General features: G+C 34.1%; 1 protein-coding gene across 1 annotated transcript; it reads left to right on the plus strand.

Moving 5' to 3' along the window:
- Positions 1 to 849: 849 nt before the first annotated feature.
- LOC136822579 (hydroxymethylglutaryl-CoA lyase, mitochondrial-like) lies at positions 850 to 17,263 on the plus strand. The gene is made up of 10 exons (XM_067078845.1): positions 850 to 996; positions 1,568 to 1,648; positions 10,737 to 10,844; positions 11,503 to 11,598; positions 12,119 to 12,267; positions 14,104 to 14,167; positions 14,594 to 14,666; positions 15,088 to 15,203; positions 15,797 to 15,922; positions 16,958 to 17,263. The coding sequence occupies exons 1-10, from the start codon at positions 934 to 936 to the stop codon at positions 17,018 to 17,020; spliced, it is 939 nt and encodes a 312-aa protein (XP_066934946.1). The 5' UTR covers positions 850 to 933; the 3' UTR covers positions 17,021 to 17,263.
- Positions 17,264 to 19,573: the final 2,310 nt, after the last annotated feature.

Consider the following 19,573-nt stretch of genomic DNA (forward strand, 5'->3'; position numbering starts at 1 on the left):
GTCCATTTAAATTTTCCAGTAGATTAACTGACCAAGTTTTCCAGAAAGTAGGAAGTATTACCCAGCGATTTATACGTTTTTTTTATAAGAACACAAGGCTGAAAAGTAGCCAAAACCTATGTACAAATCGAGAACAATCTGAGCCTCAGATTTCAAAAATTAGTAAAACAGTACTAATTTTAACAGGTTTTAAACCCATTTCAAGAATATCGTAAGAATATTTAAGTCTGGAAATTTCAAAAATTAAAAACAGTCCAGTCAAGCCGAAATTTACGGGTTATTATAAAAAGAAGCGTGTATTTCTTTCCTTGGACAGTTTATAAAAAAACTGAAGCATTTTTTCGAAAGTTTTCCATATTTTCTTATGCTTGGTTATGTAAATGATCTAAGTAAACCTAACGTCTTTCTTACTGAAGCATCTTGGCAATGGAAGGTGTCTACGCTCATTTAAAGGTTTTGTTTTTAAATAAGAGTGATATCGTTTACTTACTCATCAATTCTAATTCACAAGCTTTTTCACATTGAATTGACACGAATGTGGAGCAAGATTGGAAAGAAAAACATTTTTTTGCTTAGAATATAAGCATAATATAACAATAGGCAGACACTGTCCTGATATGAAAAATGTGTCTGATATGAAACGGGAACACTTATGTAAAAATATAACCTTTAAAGGGTGTTTCCCTTGTTGGTTGGAGAAAGTCTCGTAAGTTGTAAACCTGCTTGCACATTTTAACCTTCTAGGACTGAAAATTTGGAAAATACCGAAGTTCGCGCTTATTGGGTAAGTAATCATACCTAGTTGCATACCTCAAACCTGCTGAACTATTTATAACACCCATTTTATTTTCAGGATAAACTAAAAAACAACATTAAAAATGATATAAAAAAAAGAAATTCATCCAGAAAATCCAGAAACTGAAATTATTAGAAATGGCAACGACCTTGACAACAATAGTTAAAAGAAGTGCAAAATTTCATCCACGTTTTTCTACAGTAAGTATACATATTCTTCTCCTGTCTGAATGTCGACCAAATAACATGACAAATGAAAAGAAATTACCATAAACGCAGTTTTTGACCGTCGATTAACGCAAAACTGGCTATGGCTACGGCATAGCTCCTTTTAAAATCTGGAACAGCCATTTATTAATCTAATTTTAAACGCCGATTAAATGATTGTTTTTAAGGTGTTGCACTAGTAATAATAGAATGGAAGGAAAATCGCTTGAAACCGTTGAATCATTGGTTCGCTCTAATTCGATTTTGAAGGGACCAAGAATTTTCTTCGAATTAGAGAAAGATTCGTATTAAAAAAAGTATTTTATATATGTTTCTAGCTGAGGGGACAAATATTTAAGCTCAAACTTTAGAAAGATTCGAATATAGTAAAGGTTCGAATTATAGAGAGATGACTGTAGATCATTTTGATTTTGTTTGATTAGATTTTGTTCCGAAAAATTTTCATTTTCATATTTTTCTTCACTATATAGCCTTAGAAACACTGCAACATGATTTGATTGCTAACATCTTTTTTTATCTTATTTATGTCGATGTTTCTTTCTAGTGTAGACATAGGAGCTCTGGATCAAAGGATTTCGTCAAAATTGTTGAAGTCGGTGCAAGAGATGGCTTACAAAATGAAAAGGTACACGCTTTTTTTATAAGAACAATGTTATAAGAACACGAGATTCAATATTGGCCAAAACCTTAGACCAAATTAAGAATGATCCTGAGCCTCAGATTTCAGAAATAATAGACCTTTTGATAAATTATACGTCACGGACATCATTTGCCTCGTTTTGAGATTATTGCCATGGTGATTAACTCCCAACAGATTTTATTACAACTACTTCCTATTCATAAAAGAATCATTTAATGTCTCAAGGGACACAATCACCATGGTAATTGTTTGAATACGAGGCAAGTTATGTTCGTGACGTAATTTATGAAAATGAAGGTCTATTAAGAGGGTGCTGATTTTAACAGATTTTAACCCATTTTAAGTTCTCAACTTCAGTTGAGCTAGAATTTGAGAATGTCTGTCTGTGTGTGTGTGTCCCAAAACTTTAGGGCAGCCAGAGACTTCAAAAATTGTCGGATTTGGCTGAAATTTGGCACACTTTTTCTTTGGGTGAATATCTGGGGGTGTTTTTTCATTTTTCAAAGATTTTTGGCCAAAACGAGGTTAAAGCTTTGGGGCAGCCTGGAGACCCACAAATGGCCGGATTTGGCTGAATTTTTGGACACACTTGTTCTTTATGGATGAATATCTGGGGGTCTACAATTGGGCCTATAAATAATTTTAAGCTACTGAAGTCGAGTCTAGTGCGTTGCGCACGTTCGACTATTTGTAAGCATATTAAGAACATCGTAAACATTTGCGTCTTTAAATACAAATGAAATGGAACGTTCCAGTAAGAGGGCGATACGATACATTCTTAAACGTTTAGGAACGTCCAAAGAACGCTAGAGAACGTTCTTGAACGTTCCTGGTTCTTCCCTTTTATTTACTATAGTTTATGAGTGTCTTAGAACGTTCAGGAACGTTTTTATCAAGTTTGTTCCATTTACTTTGTACTTAGAGTCGCTTGCGATGACACGTTTAAGCCTGAAAGTTTCATAATGATAAGTATATTAAGAACAGCGCAGCCTGAGCAAAAAAATTTCTTTTACTTATATAAAAGCGTCTACCTTAAGGGCTCTGACCATGTCAAAATATCGGTTACAAGATTAGAAGATAAAACTTTTATTTTGAGCTCCTTTGACACTTTTAACAAGAAACTATCTTTATAAGTTGTTTCTGAATTTATTCTATCAAGAGCAATTGAATTACAAAAATGCCGTAATGAACCTTAAAAAGACGTTAATAGAATGTTAAATTACCCTCTTTTACGAAAAGTGCTTAGTTTTAATGGGTAATTAACCTTTTTGTTTCGAATTTCTTTTAATAGTCCAGGAGCAAAATCCAAAAATCATAGTGAATGGGGTTATTATATACCATTGAAACGGAAATTTTATGCTGATTACGAAATGAAAGGTCGTAAAAATTATTTCCTGGTCAAATTTGCAAACGAGGCTGGAGTTTGCACTCCCCCGTGGTGATTTTTTGGTTTTTGCTGGTTTTGAAGAATCTCTGACCCAAGGCCAAAAAAGGAAGTTAGAATTTGACTTTTCTTGTAAATTACTCCTATTATAAATGTGTTAATGGTCTAAAATTCAAAATTCTGAAAAAAAAATATTTTTGCACTCCTTCTCGGGGATTTTTGGCAAAAAATCGAGTTTTTTTGGGAAAAAAGGCTGAAAACATGACTTAAACGGGCTGAAATATTGCCCAAATGTGCTTAAAATTATGTTTCCTCGTAGTAACACTATTTTACAATACAAAAAAGATAAAAACTAGTTTAAAACTGCTAAAAAGACCATTTTGCACTCCTCCTTTGATAATTTTTACGAAAAATCGAATTTTTAGGGTTTTGAGATAAAGCGGTTATGTTGGTGCTTGTTTATTCTCAAACTTGATATACTTTACAATTTTTTTCTCATAATTCTTCCTACTTTCCATGGATGGAAGATAAAAGTGTTAAAATCACCCTCCTTCTCGGAGTTTATTTGGCAAAAAAGGGAGTTTTTTCGAAAAATATGCCGAAAACTTGATTGTAACTGGCTAAAGTCTGATCAAAGTTTTTTTCTTCAAAATAAAGCAACACACCATGTAAAAATGATAAAAACTAGTTTGTAAACCCTTAAAAACGTTTTGCACTCCTCCTTTGAGGAATTTTTACAAAAATTGATTTTCAGGGTTTTGAGATTCGAAATTGCCAGTATATGAAAGCACGATATCATCCGTCCTGTTATAAAGCCAATATGAAGCCAATTGAGAGAACACCAAAAATCGAGAGCTCACACGATGTCGCTTTTTCAAAATTGCTTGAGTACATGAATCCTGTCATTGAATCTGGAAGAGCCTTATCTTTAAAAACTTTGCTAGGTCATTTCAAAGACAATTTACGGGATAGCGACTATCAAGGTTACGAAAGTTATAAGACACAGAAACTAAAGCTAAACTGCTGAAACACTACGGGAATAAAGTAAAAATAACTGACGAGGGTAACGATACACAATCAGTATTCAGTAGTGACATTTCTATGGCTGATGCAATCAATTGTGCGGTAAAATGTAAACAGTTAACGAAAAATTTGGAAATTTGTAGTACTCCAGAAAACGAAGGTCGCGACAAACGTATGGTTGAGAGAGCAGGGCAAATCATCAAAGCTGATATTGCGGATGTAAGGGGAATAAACTTACATCCGCTGGACCCCGAAGATATTACGGACAAAAAAGTAAAGGAGCTTAAAACCCGCGTCTTTATTAAATCTTCTGGAGGAAATTTGCGGTGATTCGAGTAAAATAAAATCTATTGCGCAAGACATCATATTTGCAGCATCGAATGGGAAAAACGAATGCCGAAAAATGTTGGATTAGGAGTATCTTTGAAAAACTCTTTGAGATCAAAGGAATATATTACTCACATGAGTAAACTTGGCCATTCCGTAAGTTATGATGATGTCCAACGAATCGAAACATCATGGGCTTCTTTTGTACTTGAATCAGGAGATGGATATGCGATCCTTCCATCTAACACAGTCAAAAACGTGTTTACCCAAGCTGCATCGGACAATGGCGACTATGGTCAAGAAAACGAACGTTCACGAGACACAGAATTTGAGGTCAACCGCATTCGAGCTGACAGTATTTCGAATTTTAAATACCCGCATTGAAATCTAACCATCAGAAATATAATAATAAATGTGATGTTGGTATTGAGGCGTTTCTCTCTTTTTATAGAGTCTTTGCCCATCAGAAAGCCGTATCAGGAAGGTGGAGCATCCAATGCAGTGTGCAAGGTTGTGGGTTCGGGTCATACCAAAGATTCCCAAAACGGTACTTAATGTTTTTTCTGCTTCTTGTGGTCACTCAAACACGGAAAATCTATCTTCAGGCGATCCTCAAGTATGAGCTTTATGCAGTACCGATGGCACTCGGCGAACAACTGGTAAGAGTAAACTCTTGGCTGAGTTGGAGTTCGAAGGGTCTTCTGTCCCTACCCTACCTATTCTTCCAAAATCAGACGAAAAGGCTGTTACTATCATTGATTTCATGGCTATTGTCCGAAAGGTAGTCATAGCCAAGCCAAAGTTCATCCACGAAGTGCAAACCCATATCGAATCACATATTCGTACAGCATTCAAAGAAAGTGATATCGTAGCCATGGTTCCTGACCGATATGACATTCAAATGTCGATCAAAGAAGGGGAACGCAGTCGTCGTGGTAGTTCAAAAAATCAGCCAGAGTACAATATTACATCATCCAAGCAAGCTTTAGCTGTTGAATTCGGGACCTTCCTGTCGAATCCAAAGGACAAAATAAATCTCGTCAATGATCTCTTTCAATCGTGGAAAACTTCTCCCCCATTGTCCGGTGATCAAGAGCTTTATCTTGCTAATCTCGATGGTTCAATCACACATGTCACCTCAGAAACATGGTTCGAACTAGATTGGTCAACCGATCACGAAGAAGCTGACGCGAAAATTTTTGTCATCGCTCATTATCTTGCCAACAAATATGAGCTATCGAGAATGATCATTGTCACTCCAGATACTGATGTTGTGGTGATTGCATACGTTATCAATTTGTCGAACAGCTCCATTCACTGAAAGAGTTGTGGCTAAAGACTGGTACAAAGAAAAAGAAAGATTCGCGATACATTTCGATCAACAAAATTTGTGAAAAGTTAGGTGACAGCCTTACGAAATCGCTGCCAGTACTTCATTCCATTACAGAATGTGATTCGGTGAGTTCTTTTGCAGATATTGGCAAAAAGACTGCATTCAATCACTTGAAGAGCAACGCTGAAGAATTTGAAACACTTCAAGCGTTTGGAAATTCACCAGAATTGGATGTCGACGGAAGCTTCATTGAACCAGTCTTCAAGTTCATATGTACCTTGTATGATAAGGACTTCACATCATAGAGTTTCAATTGTTTTCAAAGAAAGGTCAAGTGGGAGAGAGGCTTCCTCCAACGTTAGATTCGCTTTTGCTTCATCTCCGTCGAGCGAACTATCAGTGCTATTATTTGGAAGTCTGCCTGTACCCCAATTTTATCACTTCCGCCTCCAGTTGGAAATGGTTGGGCAGAGGACAACAATGGGTTTCTAACGCCTGAATACATGATCTTTGATTCTGCTCCATCTAGTGTCTTGGAGCTTATATCTTGCGAATTTAAGAAAGGTTGCAAAAACAACTTATGCTCTTGCAGAAAGGCGAATTTTAATTGTTGTGGTGCCTGTCTTTGCAAAGACTGTACAAACGATGATACTGAGGAGTTGAGCGTTGATTCTGACGATAAAGACGATGAATAACTGTCAGAGCTTGTTTATTATTATTTGATATGATGTCGAAATCATCAAAGGAGGAGTCCAAAACGGTTTTTTATTATGAGGAAAATGTTTTAGAGCAAAATCTTGAGCAGATTTTGGCCAGTTTCAATCAAGTTTTCAGCATATTTTTTCGAAAAAAACTCACTTTTTTGCCAAATAAACTCCGAGAAGGAGGGTGATTTTAACACTTTTTTCTTCCATCCATGGAAAGTAGGAAGAATTATGAGAAAAAAATTGTAAAGTACAGTATATCAAGTTTGAGAATAACAAGCACCAACATATCCGTTTTATCTCAAAAACCTAAAAATTCGATTTTTCGTAAAAGTCATCAAAGGAGGAGTGCAAAATGGTCTTTTTAGGGGTTTTAAACTAGTTTTTATCTTTTTTGTATTGAAAAATAGTGTTACTACGAGGAAACATACTTCTGGGCACATTTGGGCAATATTTCAGCCCGTTTATAAGTCATGTTTTCAGCCTTTTTTCCCAAAAAAACTCGATTTTTTGCCAAAAATCCCCGAGAAGGAGTACAAAAAAATTTTTTTTTAGAATTTTGAAGTTTAGGCCATTAACACATTTATAACAGGAGTAATTTACAAGAAAAGTCAAAGTCTAACTTCCTTTTTTGGCCTTGGGTCAGAGATTCTTCAAAACCAGCAAAAACCAAAAAATCACCACGGGGGAGGGCAAACTCCAGCCTCGTTTGCAAATTTGACCAGGATAGAGTTTTTACGACCTTTCATTTCGTAATCAGCATAAAATTTCCGTTTCAATGGTATATAACAACCCCATTCACCTCTTGGTTTAAGCATAAGTGCTTCTAACTCGAGATATTGAATTCTGCTCCTGGACTATAAATTGTCTGCAAAGGATTGAACTTTCTAATAAATTTCGGAAAATTTTCCTGACACTTTTTGTATGAAAAATGGGGATGAAAAACCTGTCAAAAACCCCTTTTACATGATTTTGAGACGAAGAACTTTTCGTTCCGCAAAAGATACATATAAAACTTCAAAATGTTTTTTCTTCGCCGAAAATAAGCTCTTCAAAGTTAAAATACTCTTCTTCGCAAAAGTCTTGATTTTCTTCTTCATCTATTTTTTTCATTCCGATTTTTACCTTTTAAGATTCAGGAATAGTTGGCCTAACCATAGAGGTATAAAGAAAGACAGGAGATGAATTTGTCGGTAATTGGTCGTTAAAGTCTTTTGATTTCTTTTATGTAATAAATCAAAAGAAACTCTAGGCTCGCCCGATGAAATACGACTTTTTAGTAGAACTCAAGTTTGCTCTGAACATTCTTACTATCAGCATAGAAGATTTCTAGCCTTCTAATATACGAGAATAAAATAAAATTTGGTTCCACGAAATAAGTTTGCGTTCAATTTTGTCATCCATTAAATTTTGTTTTGAAAAGATATTTTCTCCAGCCAGAAAATAAAAAGTTCTTTTTAAGCACACACAATTTCAGACCCAGTTTGTAGACAAAAAGTCGCTGGAGAATTTTGGAGGAAAGTATTAAGCAATAGAGTTCACCTTGAAGAAAATGTTGATCGAAAAATCTTGTCATTTGATAAAGGATTGCAAAGTTTACAGGCCCTTTTTTAATCCAAATATTTTCTTACACCAATGTCAGAAACAATGAATCTCGTCTCATCTTATTTCCAACACTTAAGTTAGCCAATAAGATTTCACCTATCAACAAAAGAGCTTATTAAAAATGCACGATATATGAGATTATGAGCATGCATACCTCGTAACTTTTTTAATCGTAGGGCGAGCATGGTTACAATAGCATACTTCTCCTGTTTCTTTATACCTCCATGGCCTAACTATTAAAATGAAACGGAAAACACGAAAAATATGAAAATTCAGAGGTTCAAAATGGTCAGAGCCCTTAAGGGAAGAAATTTTCGCGGAATTTAATTTCACGGTTTTTAGGACATATTTGAAACGAAAAATTCTCTCAACCGCGAAATTAAATAGTATACATGTTTTTTATAAGAACAAACTACAAGAACATAAGGCTTAAATGGCCAAAACATTAAGAACAATGAGAAAACGTATAGTATATTATCATATATCAATTATATTATTAATTACAATTATCATATACTGGTAGCTTTGAAGTTCATCCAATACGTAATACATACCTTGAGTATCAGAGGTTAAGTTTTCAAAGAATTATATTAACCTCTGAAGACTAATGATAGAAATTTTATCGCGCATGTGTCAATCTAGCCTGTTAGACGAAAACCGCTTTTTTATCGCGATTTAACGTCTGTTACTTTTTACCGCGGAATCGAATGTTCTTGGACGGGAAAGTCCGTCCAAGATTTTCTCTTCGGCGCGGCGTATTTTGCCGTGACTTTGGACAAGTTGCACTCCATCGCATGTGCCTTTTTCTGATTTTTAAGAAGTCATTGCATTGGTTCGAGCGGTAAAGTTCAAATAAATAGTGCTGGTGTTGATATACGAACTTGGTTTGGACTTTTAGTATGCTTTGGGATGGCAACGAATATCTTTTGGATATGACTTGAAACCTAGAAGAATTTATCCCTCGCTTATTCCAGTGGAAAGAAGAACTGTTTGTTTGTTATTGTTTTTTATTGGCTGTTCGACGTGGTTTGTGATTTTGAAAATGTGACATAAATTGAAATTGAATTGTAGAATGGTAAATCAACATATGATTGAAAGTAAACTGAAATTTGAGTTTATTCGGGCTATTCGATTCGAAAGAATTTAATGAATGTTGCTGGGTATGGAAATGATTTTCTTCAGCTCTCAGCACCAGCTGGCCATTGTCATTGACAAAACTTGACATATCAAAACTTGACACTATCATTTTTATTTTTATTTAAACTTATGCGCTGAAGTTGATACAATGACAGATTTTTTTTTTATGTGAAAAGTTTTGTCCTGTAAAATTAGAGTTTAAAGGTTTACTACCAACTAATTTTGGAATCAACTAGTCTTGGAATCATTATTTTATATCCCTGTTTCAAAGACTGGCTATGGCTAGTGTTGAGAGTTTTCTTTAATTTTGGTTGTTTCTCTGCAAGGAAGAAAACCTTTTGAAGAAAGGGGGTTTCCTTTATTAAATTAAGAGCCTGTTTACAATACCATTAATTGGAGCTGATTGGGGACTTTTTTTGCTTCTATAGTTCTTTCGTTATAAAGGGGTGTATCAAAATATTCTCGTTTTGAAAAACAAGTATTTTTAGCTCACCAAAACTTTATCCCGATCCCGAGGATTCTTTTGTTTTGATTTTATGCACGGAACTCTAAAATTAAGACTAGACTTAACATCGACGCACAACCTCTCCACGAAGAAATTCTATTCGGTTGTCCATTCCAGTCTTTGCTTCCGAGTTCCGTATTTTCCCGCCTTAATGCACTCCGCACGGAATCGACGTCACCCTCCACCACAGTGCGATAACTTTCGAAAAGCGCTTCAAAGTGTAACTGACCATAAAATAAAGAAAAAATTTGGTTTGTGGGAAGGTACTGGCTAGTGTCAATCTAACCACTGTAGAAAGAATCAAAGATGAAGAGCAAATATTACCTTATTAATGTCTAGCAGACTTTATCAGTATGCAGTTTACTATTTACAAATTCCCCAGAAACCTCCAAGTGTAATTGAAGTGAGTTTCTTTCGAAAGAAATCTTTAAACTATTAATTATGGAAATGTCACTTTAATTGAATCGAAATAATAGACAGACTTTATGTTATGATTCTCTATCACTGACTCTTTTTTAAAAGCATTGGTGACATTTTTTAGTTGTGTTTTCAACGACGGGAATAAAAATATCAACTTTGAACTTCATCCAAGATCTTGGATGGTCGTCATGGTTACTTTTGTCTTCGTTGATTGCGCGCTGAATAGAATCTCGATTCGTCGGCACAGCGTCGATATATGATTTCGACCTGTGCTTTTCACGGTACGTAATATACCTTTTTACGGTTAGCTGCTTCGTATAAAAAGTCACCAAAATTTCGAGTAAACAAACAATCTCATTGGCTAAAAGCGAAATCATAAACAAAAAAATGTCCAGAGTAAGAGCACAGAAAGCACATTTTTCTCATACTCTGCACATTTTTTTGTTTATGTTTTTGCTTTTAACCAATGGGATGGTTTATTTACTCGAAATTTTGGTGACTTTTTATACGAAACGGCTAACCGTAGAAAGGTGTTATCACACTGGTCTCTAACTACGTGACTGAATCTCTATCTAGTGCGTAAAGGAATATGATTTTGTGGTAATTCTTAACTATGCCTGAAATCTGTTTTAAAGGAACTTGTGCCAACAAACACGAAAATTGAATTGATCGATCGACTTTCAGCAACTGGATTGCAAACAATCGAAGCTACCAGTTTTGTTTCACCCAAATGGGTACCACAAGTAAGACAACTATACTTTCACCCCCCTAAGAGCTTAAAAGGTGCTTCAAGAGATTCAAGTTCGATTTTTTATCAATTTATGTGAGGATCTTTTTAATTGTTTAGAATAGGACTAACATGGGGAGACTGCCTTATAATTCGTCGCATCAAAATAAAAAAGCTTTAAGTCCATTTTTGTTGTTTTGAGAAAATCGAATTTAAATAATTTTTCCTTAAATCCTGAAAAAACATTTGAAATATTTTTGTGTTAGAAAAGCCATTAGTTCAAAATTGCTTCCACTCTGGACTTCAGGCTTTTTTGCCCTAAACTGATGTGAATTAAGGCTTTTTTACCCTAAAAATAAAGTGAAAAGTTAATTTCTTAAAATCAGGCCACTTTTGGTTGGTTTTTGTTGGATTTGAGCCAAAAAATCGATAAAAATGGGGTGTAAAGCATCGGTATGGTCATAACTCAATTTTCCAAAAAAATGTTTTTTTGATGCGACGAATTGATTCGAACGGGAATTTCAATTTGCTGGAATTACGGAAATTGTTTTATAAGAGCATTAAGAGTTTCACCTCGAAGTGGTTTAGAAACTGGCCTGTATTAGAAAAAGATTCGAGTTGTACATATATTTAAAAACTCGAATATCACCTTTTAAACATTTCAATCGGTACAGTTGGCGGATAACAAAGAACTGTTCACGAGAATCGAAAAAAAAGATGGCGTCAGTTATCCTGTTTTAGTTCCAAACCTCAAAGGATATCAACAAGCAGTATGATTTTTTTCTTCTATTTTCTCTAGTCATCTGTTATTATTCTTGTAATTTAGGATATTTGATATCCTTATTCTTAACTTTTATATGTATTCATAAAGTTTTTGGGCTATTCCGGAGCCCCTTATGTTGAGGAGGTCAATTTTGGGAAAGGTGACTTCCTGGATTTTTTTTCTCAATTTCTCAGGACCCCCTTGGATTTTAGGACCCCCCTTGGATTTTGGGACCTACCTTGGTTTTTCTTTTTCTCATTTTTTTTTACAACCCTGGATTTCCGATATCGTTTTACTTATCGTTTACCCTGCATTCTCAACCAAATTTTACTATCACCCTGGATTTTCCACCTCATTTTACTGACCATCATTCTTTCATTCGAAAAACAAGACCCCAATGGATTTTTTATTTTACAGACCAACCCCCCTCCCCCCGTTTATTTGGCACCTAAGCTAAGAGTACAGGATAGTATAGAATAACGCCAACCCATGGCAGCATTTCACTAGAAAAACTTTTCTCTTGTTAGGTAGCATCAGGCGTCAAAGAGATCGCAGTCTTTGGAAGCGCTTCTGAAGGATTCTCGCAAAAGAATATTAATTGTTCCATCGAAGAAAGTTTGAAACGTTTTCAAAATGTGTTTGATGCATCCAAGAACGATGGAATCAGAATTAGAGGGTATGCTTTATTAATAACTCAACGTAATCTATATATTATTAGTCTAGCAAGCTAGATGACTAATTCAGACATAGTAGAAACAAAGTAGTGGAGGGAACAAACTAAATCCCTTAACATTAATCATATTATCATATAACACCTACTACTATTATATTACAATGTAATACAATTTACAATGTAATACAATTTGACAATTTACAATGTATTACACACATTATAAACGACTCCAGTCTAATATATTATATTTATTAATACGGTAAAAAAATTAAGCAAGATTACTCTTAGGTCCCAAATAAACGGCCCCCCCCGCTTGTTAATTTATAGATTTTTTTCCAACCCCCCGGACGTTATTAGGACCCCCCCCGTTAATTCCCAGCTCCCAAAAGGAAAGTTTCTTGTTTTACTCTAAAAAGCCTAAATTTAGTCTATTTTGACCCTTTTTTAGGGTTTTTAAAAGTCCTTTCTCCAACCCCCCCGGTAATTAGGTCCCCCCCCCATTTATTTGATTTGAAAAATTTTCCAACCCCCCCCCCCCCCCCCCGTTTATTTGGCACCTAAGAGTATCTCATTATTTACCACTAGACTATTCTGGGGATATCGAAATACGATTTTCTATACACGCTTTTTTTATAAGAATACACTTTATAAGAATGTCAATGATGAAAATGGCCAAATTAATTAAATTAAATTAATTAAAATAATGCTAAGAATATCACATCATGGAATTTTTCTACTCAATCTAAGGATGCCATTTTTAGAGCATTTTCAATTATAAATTGTTAATTACCCTTAAGTAAGGCTCGCTTGGGAACTGCACTGGTTAAAAAATCGTTTTTCAATAGATTTTAATTTTAATATTTTTGCTTTTTTCATTTCGAAGAATTCTTATTCAAATGCTCTTCAAAACGTTTTGTTATATTTTCGGCTCCGTAACACTTTCAAAACCTCAAAAACCTTTTACATTTGTTGTAGGAGAATTCTACTTTATTTTAGTTCTCGGAGAGACAAAAATTTGTTACTATCAATATTTGTCATACAAGCTTTTTTTATAAGAATACACTTTAAAAGAATGTCCATGATAAAAATGGTCAAAAAAATTAAGAAGATCGTAAGAATATTACCATCATGAAAATTTTCAATTTTCTTTACGAATATTATTTTTGCTTTTATAATTTCTTGATAATTTCATTCACTTTGTACTTTACAGGGCTGTTTAATACTTTGTTTTTATTCTTTTGTGTTTTTTTTTTGCATACACATAAAACCCAAAAAAACTTTTTTGTTGGAAAAAAGCGCAGGGCACTTTTTGTTGCAAAGTGACGTTAGATTGCTTCTATCCCTACAATGTAACAATATCTTTTGGTCAATTTATATTTTGTACATGTAAAATACTTAGATTTATCGGCGATCCAAAAAATATCTGCAATCTGATTGGTTAACGGCTAATTAATGGCTAACGTCACTTTGCTACAAAAGTGTCCTCCAACACAAAAAGTGCATTTTTTGGGTCACCGATAAATCAGTTATCAGACATTTGCTCGTACAATATGGAAAAATATTTCACTCGTTCCGGATTTTCCGTATATTTTCCTCGCCTAAAGGCTCGGAAAATATTGTACGGAACTCGTAAAATATTTCTCATATTGTACTCGCAACTGTCTGATAACTATTACATATTGTACTTATTTTGACCAATCAGATTGCAGATATTTTTTGGATCACCGATAAGTTAAGAATATCCATGATGAAATGGATTTACACCATTCTTATAAAAAAAGTGTGTATAATAATAAGAATGGTTGTATTGTTATATTTAATGGATTCTTTCCTTTCTAGATATTTATCGTGTACCGTGGGTTGCCCCTATGATGACCGAGTCGCCCCAAAACAAGTTGCAAAGGTAAGGCTCCATTTAACCCTTTTTATCAGGGGGTGTTTAAAAATTTAACACTCTGAAAATTTCTGACTTTTAATATTCTCAGGAATTATTTTCATTGCATTTTTTATTGTGCAATCTCTCGGCTTGTTTTATTTTTGTTTTTTTTTTGAAAACTTAACCTTGAAATTTTGTACGTGTTTTCAGCAATAAAATATTCCTAAAATTGCTCAAATTGCAGATGTAGAACGATAGAATACGATACATTCACTCACCATTTAGATAAGGCTTTCACTGTGTCTCACTATCCTCTCGATCACGGACTTGCACTGCAATGAACTGTGTTCGAATCCCAAGCACTTCTAGGCAGGGTGTTAGGGAAATATGATGATAGACTCTCTACCTTAATTCATATGAAATATTCCTTTTTATTATTTTTCTGGTATCTAGGTAACCGAATCACTGTTAGAAATGGGTTGTTATGAAGTTTCATTAGCTGATACCATTGGTGTAGGGAACCCTGGTAAGCCTATAGTGTGTCTGGAAAAAGCTTTTGGCGTATCACGGACCTCCAGGCATTAAAAAAAATTTTTCGACAAACATTTACTTTTGTGAGACAGAAAATATTACGACTTACTTTTCGAGGTATGAGAAGGGGCCCGCGAATAAGGCTGGATATAGCTTATCAATTGCCAAAAGAGTGGTGTTAAAGGTTTTTTTTTTACATAAGGTTCCTGTTACATATTCGTTTTTCTGACCAATCTTGCTCCACATTTGTGTCAAACGTGAATTAATTGATGAGTAAGCAAACGATTTCACTCTTATTTAAACGCAAAACCTTTAAACGCGAAAACCCTTAACCCTAAAAAAAGATAAAATGACAATTGCTTCAGCATGATTTGGTCTGTTAAAATTGTTGCTATTATTTTATTCTCCATTTATAGAATCGATAGAGAGGATGCTTGGCGAAGTGCTTGCTGTTTGTCGACCCGAAGTTCTGGCTATTCATTGTCACGATACCAACGGTAAAGCTGTCCAAAATATCGCAAAATCCTTAGATGTAAGTTTTTAAGCCAATTTGATTCTATTTGATAGACAGAATTTTAATAGCATTCAAACCGAAAAATGCGTGGAATTGCGATTATATTCTGATATTGTCAATAATTTTCTATTATGACTGCTAGTGCTAATATTAGATTGAAATATTATTTTACCCCTTATTTTACCCAATACTCGATATTTTACTCGTTCCGAGATTTTACCGATATTTTTCCTCGCCTAAAAGGCTCGGAAAAATCTCGGAACTCGTATATTATTTCTCGTATTGCACTCGAAGTCATGCGATAACTAGTACCTATTTATAAGCATAGATCAATCTTCTTAGCCAAATTATTATTTTTATTGGAGTGGAGCGCGATGGTTTGAGTTTTCTAGAAACCTTCATTTTTCTGATAGTGGATTGTTAAAAAAAAAAAGCTTTTAATAGCTTTTTATTTCTTTTTCAAAAGTCTTTTTTCAATAGTGTTGATAGTTTCTCCCAATAGCTTTCATGCTTTCAATGTCTTATATGTTTCATTGTTTCAATGTTCATTGATTAGTTTTGATAACCAGGTAGGTCCATAAAAGTATCACTTGTTTTTTTTCCAATTTTAGTTGGGTGTTCGTGTAGTTGATAGTTCTGTTGGCGGTCTTGGAGGATGCCCCTATGCAAAGAATGCCACTGGTAATGTTTCAACAGAAAAAGTATTGCAATTCTTATCCACTCAAGGCGTTGAAACGGTTAGTTTGTTATCCTATCTTCCTTTGCGGAGTTGAATCACTGACCTCTATTTATCCCTGGACCAAGCTATTCCACCATCTTTGATTGGAGTTTTTTTTACTTGGTACCCGTAAAGAAGCCATTACAGTGTTAAAAATGTTAAAAACGTCTAACGGCGCTACATCATCAAACGTCCTTTTTTTTTTGAGGGAAAGTAGATCCAGCGCTCTCAATGCCTTTACCGATGCCTATTGTTTAGTGCCGCCATTAGGGTACCACTTTTCAAAAAACTCTGATCAAATATTATGCTTGGCTGGTATTGAGAAACTTGGTCCAGGGTATATAAAGGTCAGTGAGTTGAATGCAACTCATCCATTTACAGTTCCCTCTGTCCTGTTCGATCTCGGGTCAGTGGTTCAAATAGATTTTCATTTAAGGATAAATTCTAGGGGACTGATCCTCCTTTTTGATATATATGATCCCCAATCTTGGCACCTTACCACTTACATTGTGCTTCGAAATGGGAAAAGTCCAAACATTCGACAAATTTTATCTTAGAAAATAGTGTGTGTAGATATACGTTTCTGATCATTATAACCTTCATAAGTAACCATAAGTAACCTTCCATTTCTCTTGATGAAAATTTCCGAGTCACATTATTCCCTTGGTTTTACGGAAGGTGTCGCCCCAACACCCCTGAGGGAAGGGGATTGGTCGAATAATAAATAGTTCGAAAATCCCTCAAATAATAAACTCGCCTAGTGTATTACAGAATCAGGAGTTTTACGACTTTCGGCTACGTTTTGAATGATTCTTCTACAATTAGGTTTGCTTCACTATGTATAAAGACCTATAAAATTCGAAACGTAGCCAATTAGGTCCGAGATTAGGCTATGTCATATCTTCCTCCGTCTCGAACATAAACGTTTTAGTATGGCCTAAAACAGCTTTGAGCTGTCCATTGTGTATGTATATTATAGGCCAATAAACTCGAATATATTTACTTTCACGCAAGATAGCTTCATTTCGTGTCATGTCTTTTTATCGTTATAAAGGGAGTGAATTTAGAAGAAATCAAAGAAATTGGAGAGTGGATCAGAAAAAGTCTTGGAAAATGATCATGATAAACGTTCGCGTAAAACGTAAGTCATTTTTGAAATTGGAAATTCCCAAATTAATAAATCTTATTTTTTTTCATTATAAAAAATAATGAAAAATAGCAAAAACTTGCGAAAAAAAAACTAGCATTTGAAAAATATTTTATTTTGTACCAAAATATTTGTAAAATGATATTTATTAAAAAAAGGCAAAAAATCTTCATTATGTGGATATGGAAAGGAATCACAATTTCAAATCATTTATTTTCGGAGATTCTTGTTACATGATGGCATGCTTGGGACCAATTTTTTTAAACCTAGATTAAGGAAGAAGTCGGTTATTTGAGATGAATTTCTTTTAAGAGGGGGGGGGGTCCTGCAAATTTATTCCTTCCAAACAACAAACACTTTTTGAGGTAATGCAATGTCTTTTAATCTGTTCTGTTCTACAGCAATCCAATGTTTTCCTTCCTGACGTCTATTAGTTTTGTACCCTAAACTGTGGTGATTTTAACCATGTTGCTTAACAAACTCAATAGCTTTTATTGACTTTATTTTCACGAAAAAATGTAAGCAAAAATGTTGTTCATGATGAAATTTCCTTTCCAAAGGTATATAATACTTTAGGGATTTTTTTGAAAACTTTTATGACGTCACAAGTCAACTTCAAAAGCTTCTAACTTTTATTGGCTCCGTTTTCAGCAAAAACTGTAAGCAAAAAAGTTGTTCAGAATTGAATTTCCTTTCCAACGGTATATAATACTTGATGGTTGGGGCACCTTCAAAAAAAATTTATAACGTCAGCAAAAAAATGCTGACGTCAGCATACACGTGTTTTTCAGATGTGTCTTTGTCAATTTTTTTGTTCAGAATACAATTATGTCTGTGCCAAGTTTCATGCTTTTTTCACAAACTGAAGTATTGTTATGATATTTTGGTCTAACGAACTAAACTACTTTTCAGCGATTAGTCTATGCTCAATTTTGTCCTCAGCAATTTTAAATCGCTTTAGTAAGATTATGTTATAACATGAAAAGCTCAAATCAAATTTTTATTTTAAAGGGATAATCAGATGGTTTGAGATATTTTGCCTATAGATAGCTTTTAGGATTTTAGGAAAAATTTCTAAATTTTTTGGTGTACTTATTTTCCTAACTAAAGTTATACCACTTTGAAATTTTGAACTTTTGCTTGAAAACAATAGAAAAAAGTGTGAAAAGTCCCATTTTTCGAGATTTCAAATTGGCATAACTTGAGTTAAGAAAATAAATACACCGAAAAATTTAGAGGTTTTTCCTAAAATCCTAGAAGCTCTATCTGCAGGCAAAATATCTCAGACCATCTGATTATCCCTTTAAGAAATGCGTTTTCAAAGGTTTAGACATAATATTTTTACCAAAGTAAACTATTCCGAATAATTATGAAATTTTTGCATTAATTTCGTGTTACCTTTGAAAAGGACTTTCTACGAATTACAGAAAGTATTTTGTACAACTTTTTGGCTGAGGGAACAAATGTTTTAGTTCGAGTTACAGAGAGATTCGAATAGTAGAGGTTCAAATTATAGAGAGTTAACTATTGTTTATATCATTGTCCTTTTTCTCTTTGCATTTCTTTTACATTTAATATTTTGTAGAAAATTTACCCCAGGGTAGGTACTTGGGCAAAAACGGGTCCAATTTTTGAACCTAAGTGGAATACCCATGTCGGCAAGGGTAGTACTCCCTCCCCTCCCCCGGGGTCATTTTATGCAGTAACTACACAATTCCAAGATAAATTTCTAGAACAGTTCGCTCAAAAATATTTAAAAATTCGGAGACAATCAAATGAACATTTTTAAAGATTTTGTTTTTAAAAGAATGATATCGTTTGCTTACTCGTCAATTTTAATTCACAAGCTTTTCCACATTGGATTAACACGTTTGTGGAGCAAGATTAGTCAGAAAGAGAAAAAGAAAAATATTTTTTCGCTTATATCAGCATAATATAACAAAAGGCAGAAACTGCCCTTTTATAAAAGATGTGTCTGATATAAAATGAGAACACTTATGCACATTTAAAACCTTTAAACTTATGCAAATTTAAAACCTTTAAACTTTCAACAAATTCTCACGCTTGTATCTTTGTGCCTTACCTGATAATAACCCTATTTAGTTATGCAACTCTTCTTAAAAGTCTTTATCCGCTTATCTGCGAAGAGAAGGTATTTTTAATTTGTAACTTTTAACGAGCAACACAACTGTTTATTTTCACAAGTGCTAAAAAATTATATGTTGAAACCCTCTTTGATTTTTTGTTATAAGAATACACTTTATAAGAATGTCAATGATGAAAATGGCCAAAAAATATAAGAATATGGTAAGAATATCACCATCATGAAATTTAGCAACTGAACCTAAAGAATGCCATTTTTAATGCATTTTAACCTGTAGATTGCCAATTTCGATCTTAACCTAGGATACCGTAAGAATATTTTTGGATAATTTTCGTCAAAAAGTTAAGAATATCCATGATGAAATGAAAAAACACCATTCTTATAAAAAAAAAGCGTGTATACTGCCAATTTGCGGACGA

The sequence above is a fragment of the Clytia hemisphaerica genome, unplaced genomic scaffold, assembly GCF_902728285.1.
Source record: "Clytia hemisphaerica strain Z4C2 unplaced genomic scaffold, Clytia hemisphaerica genome assembly, whole genome shotgun sequence".
Classification (NCBI taxonomy): Eukaryota; Metazoa; Cnidaria; class Hydrozoa; order Leptothecata; family Clytiidae; genus Clytia; species Clytia hemisphaerica.

Coding starts and splice junctions, on each gene's coding strand:
- LOC136822579 (XM_067078845.1), top strand. CDS start 934: ATGGCAACGACCTTGACAACAATAGTTAAAAGAAGTGCAAAATTTCAT. Junction 10,845..11,502: donor CACCCAAATGGGTACCACAA/GTAAGACAACTA, acceptor CAATCGGTACAG/TTGGCGGATAACAAAGAACT. Junction 14,168..14,593: donor CCCCAAAACAAGTTGCAAAG/GTAAGGCTCCAT, acceptor TCTGGTATCTAG/GTAACCGAATCACTGTTAGA.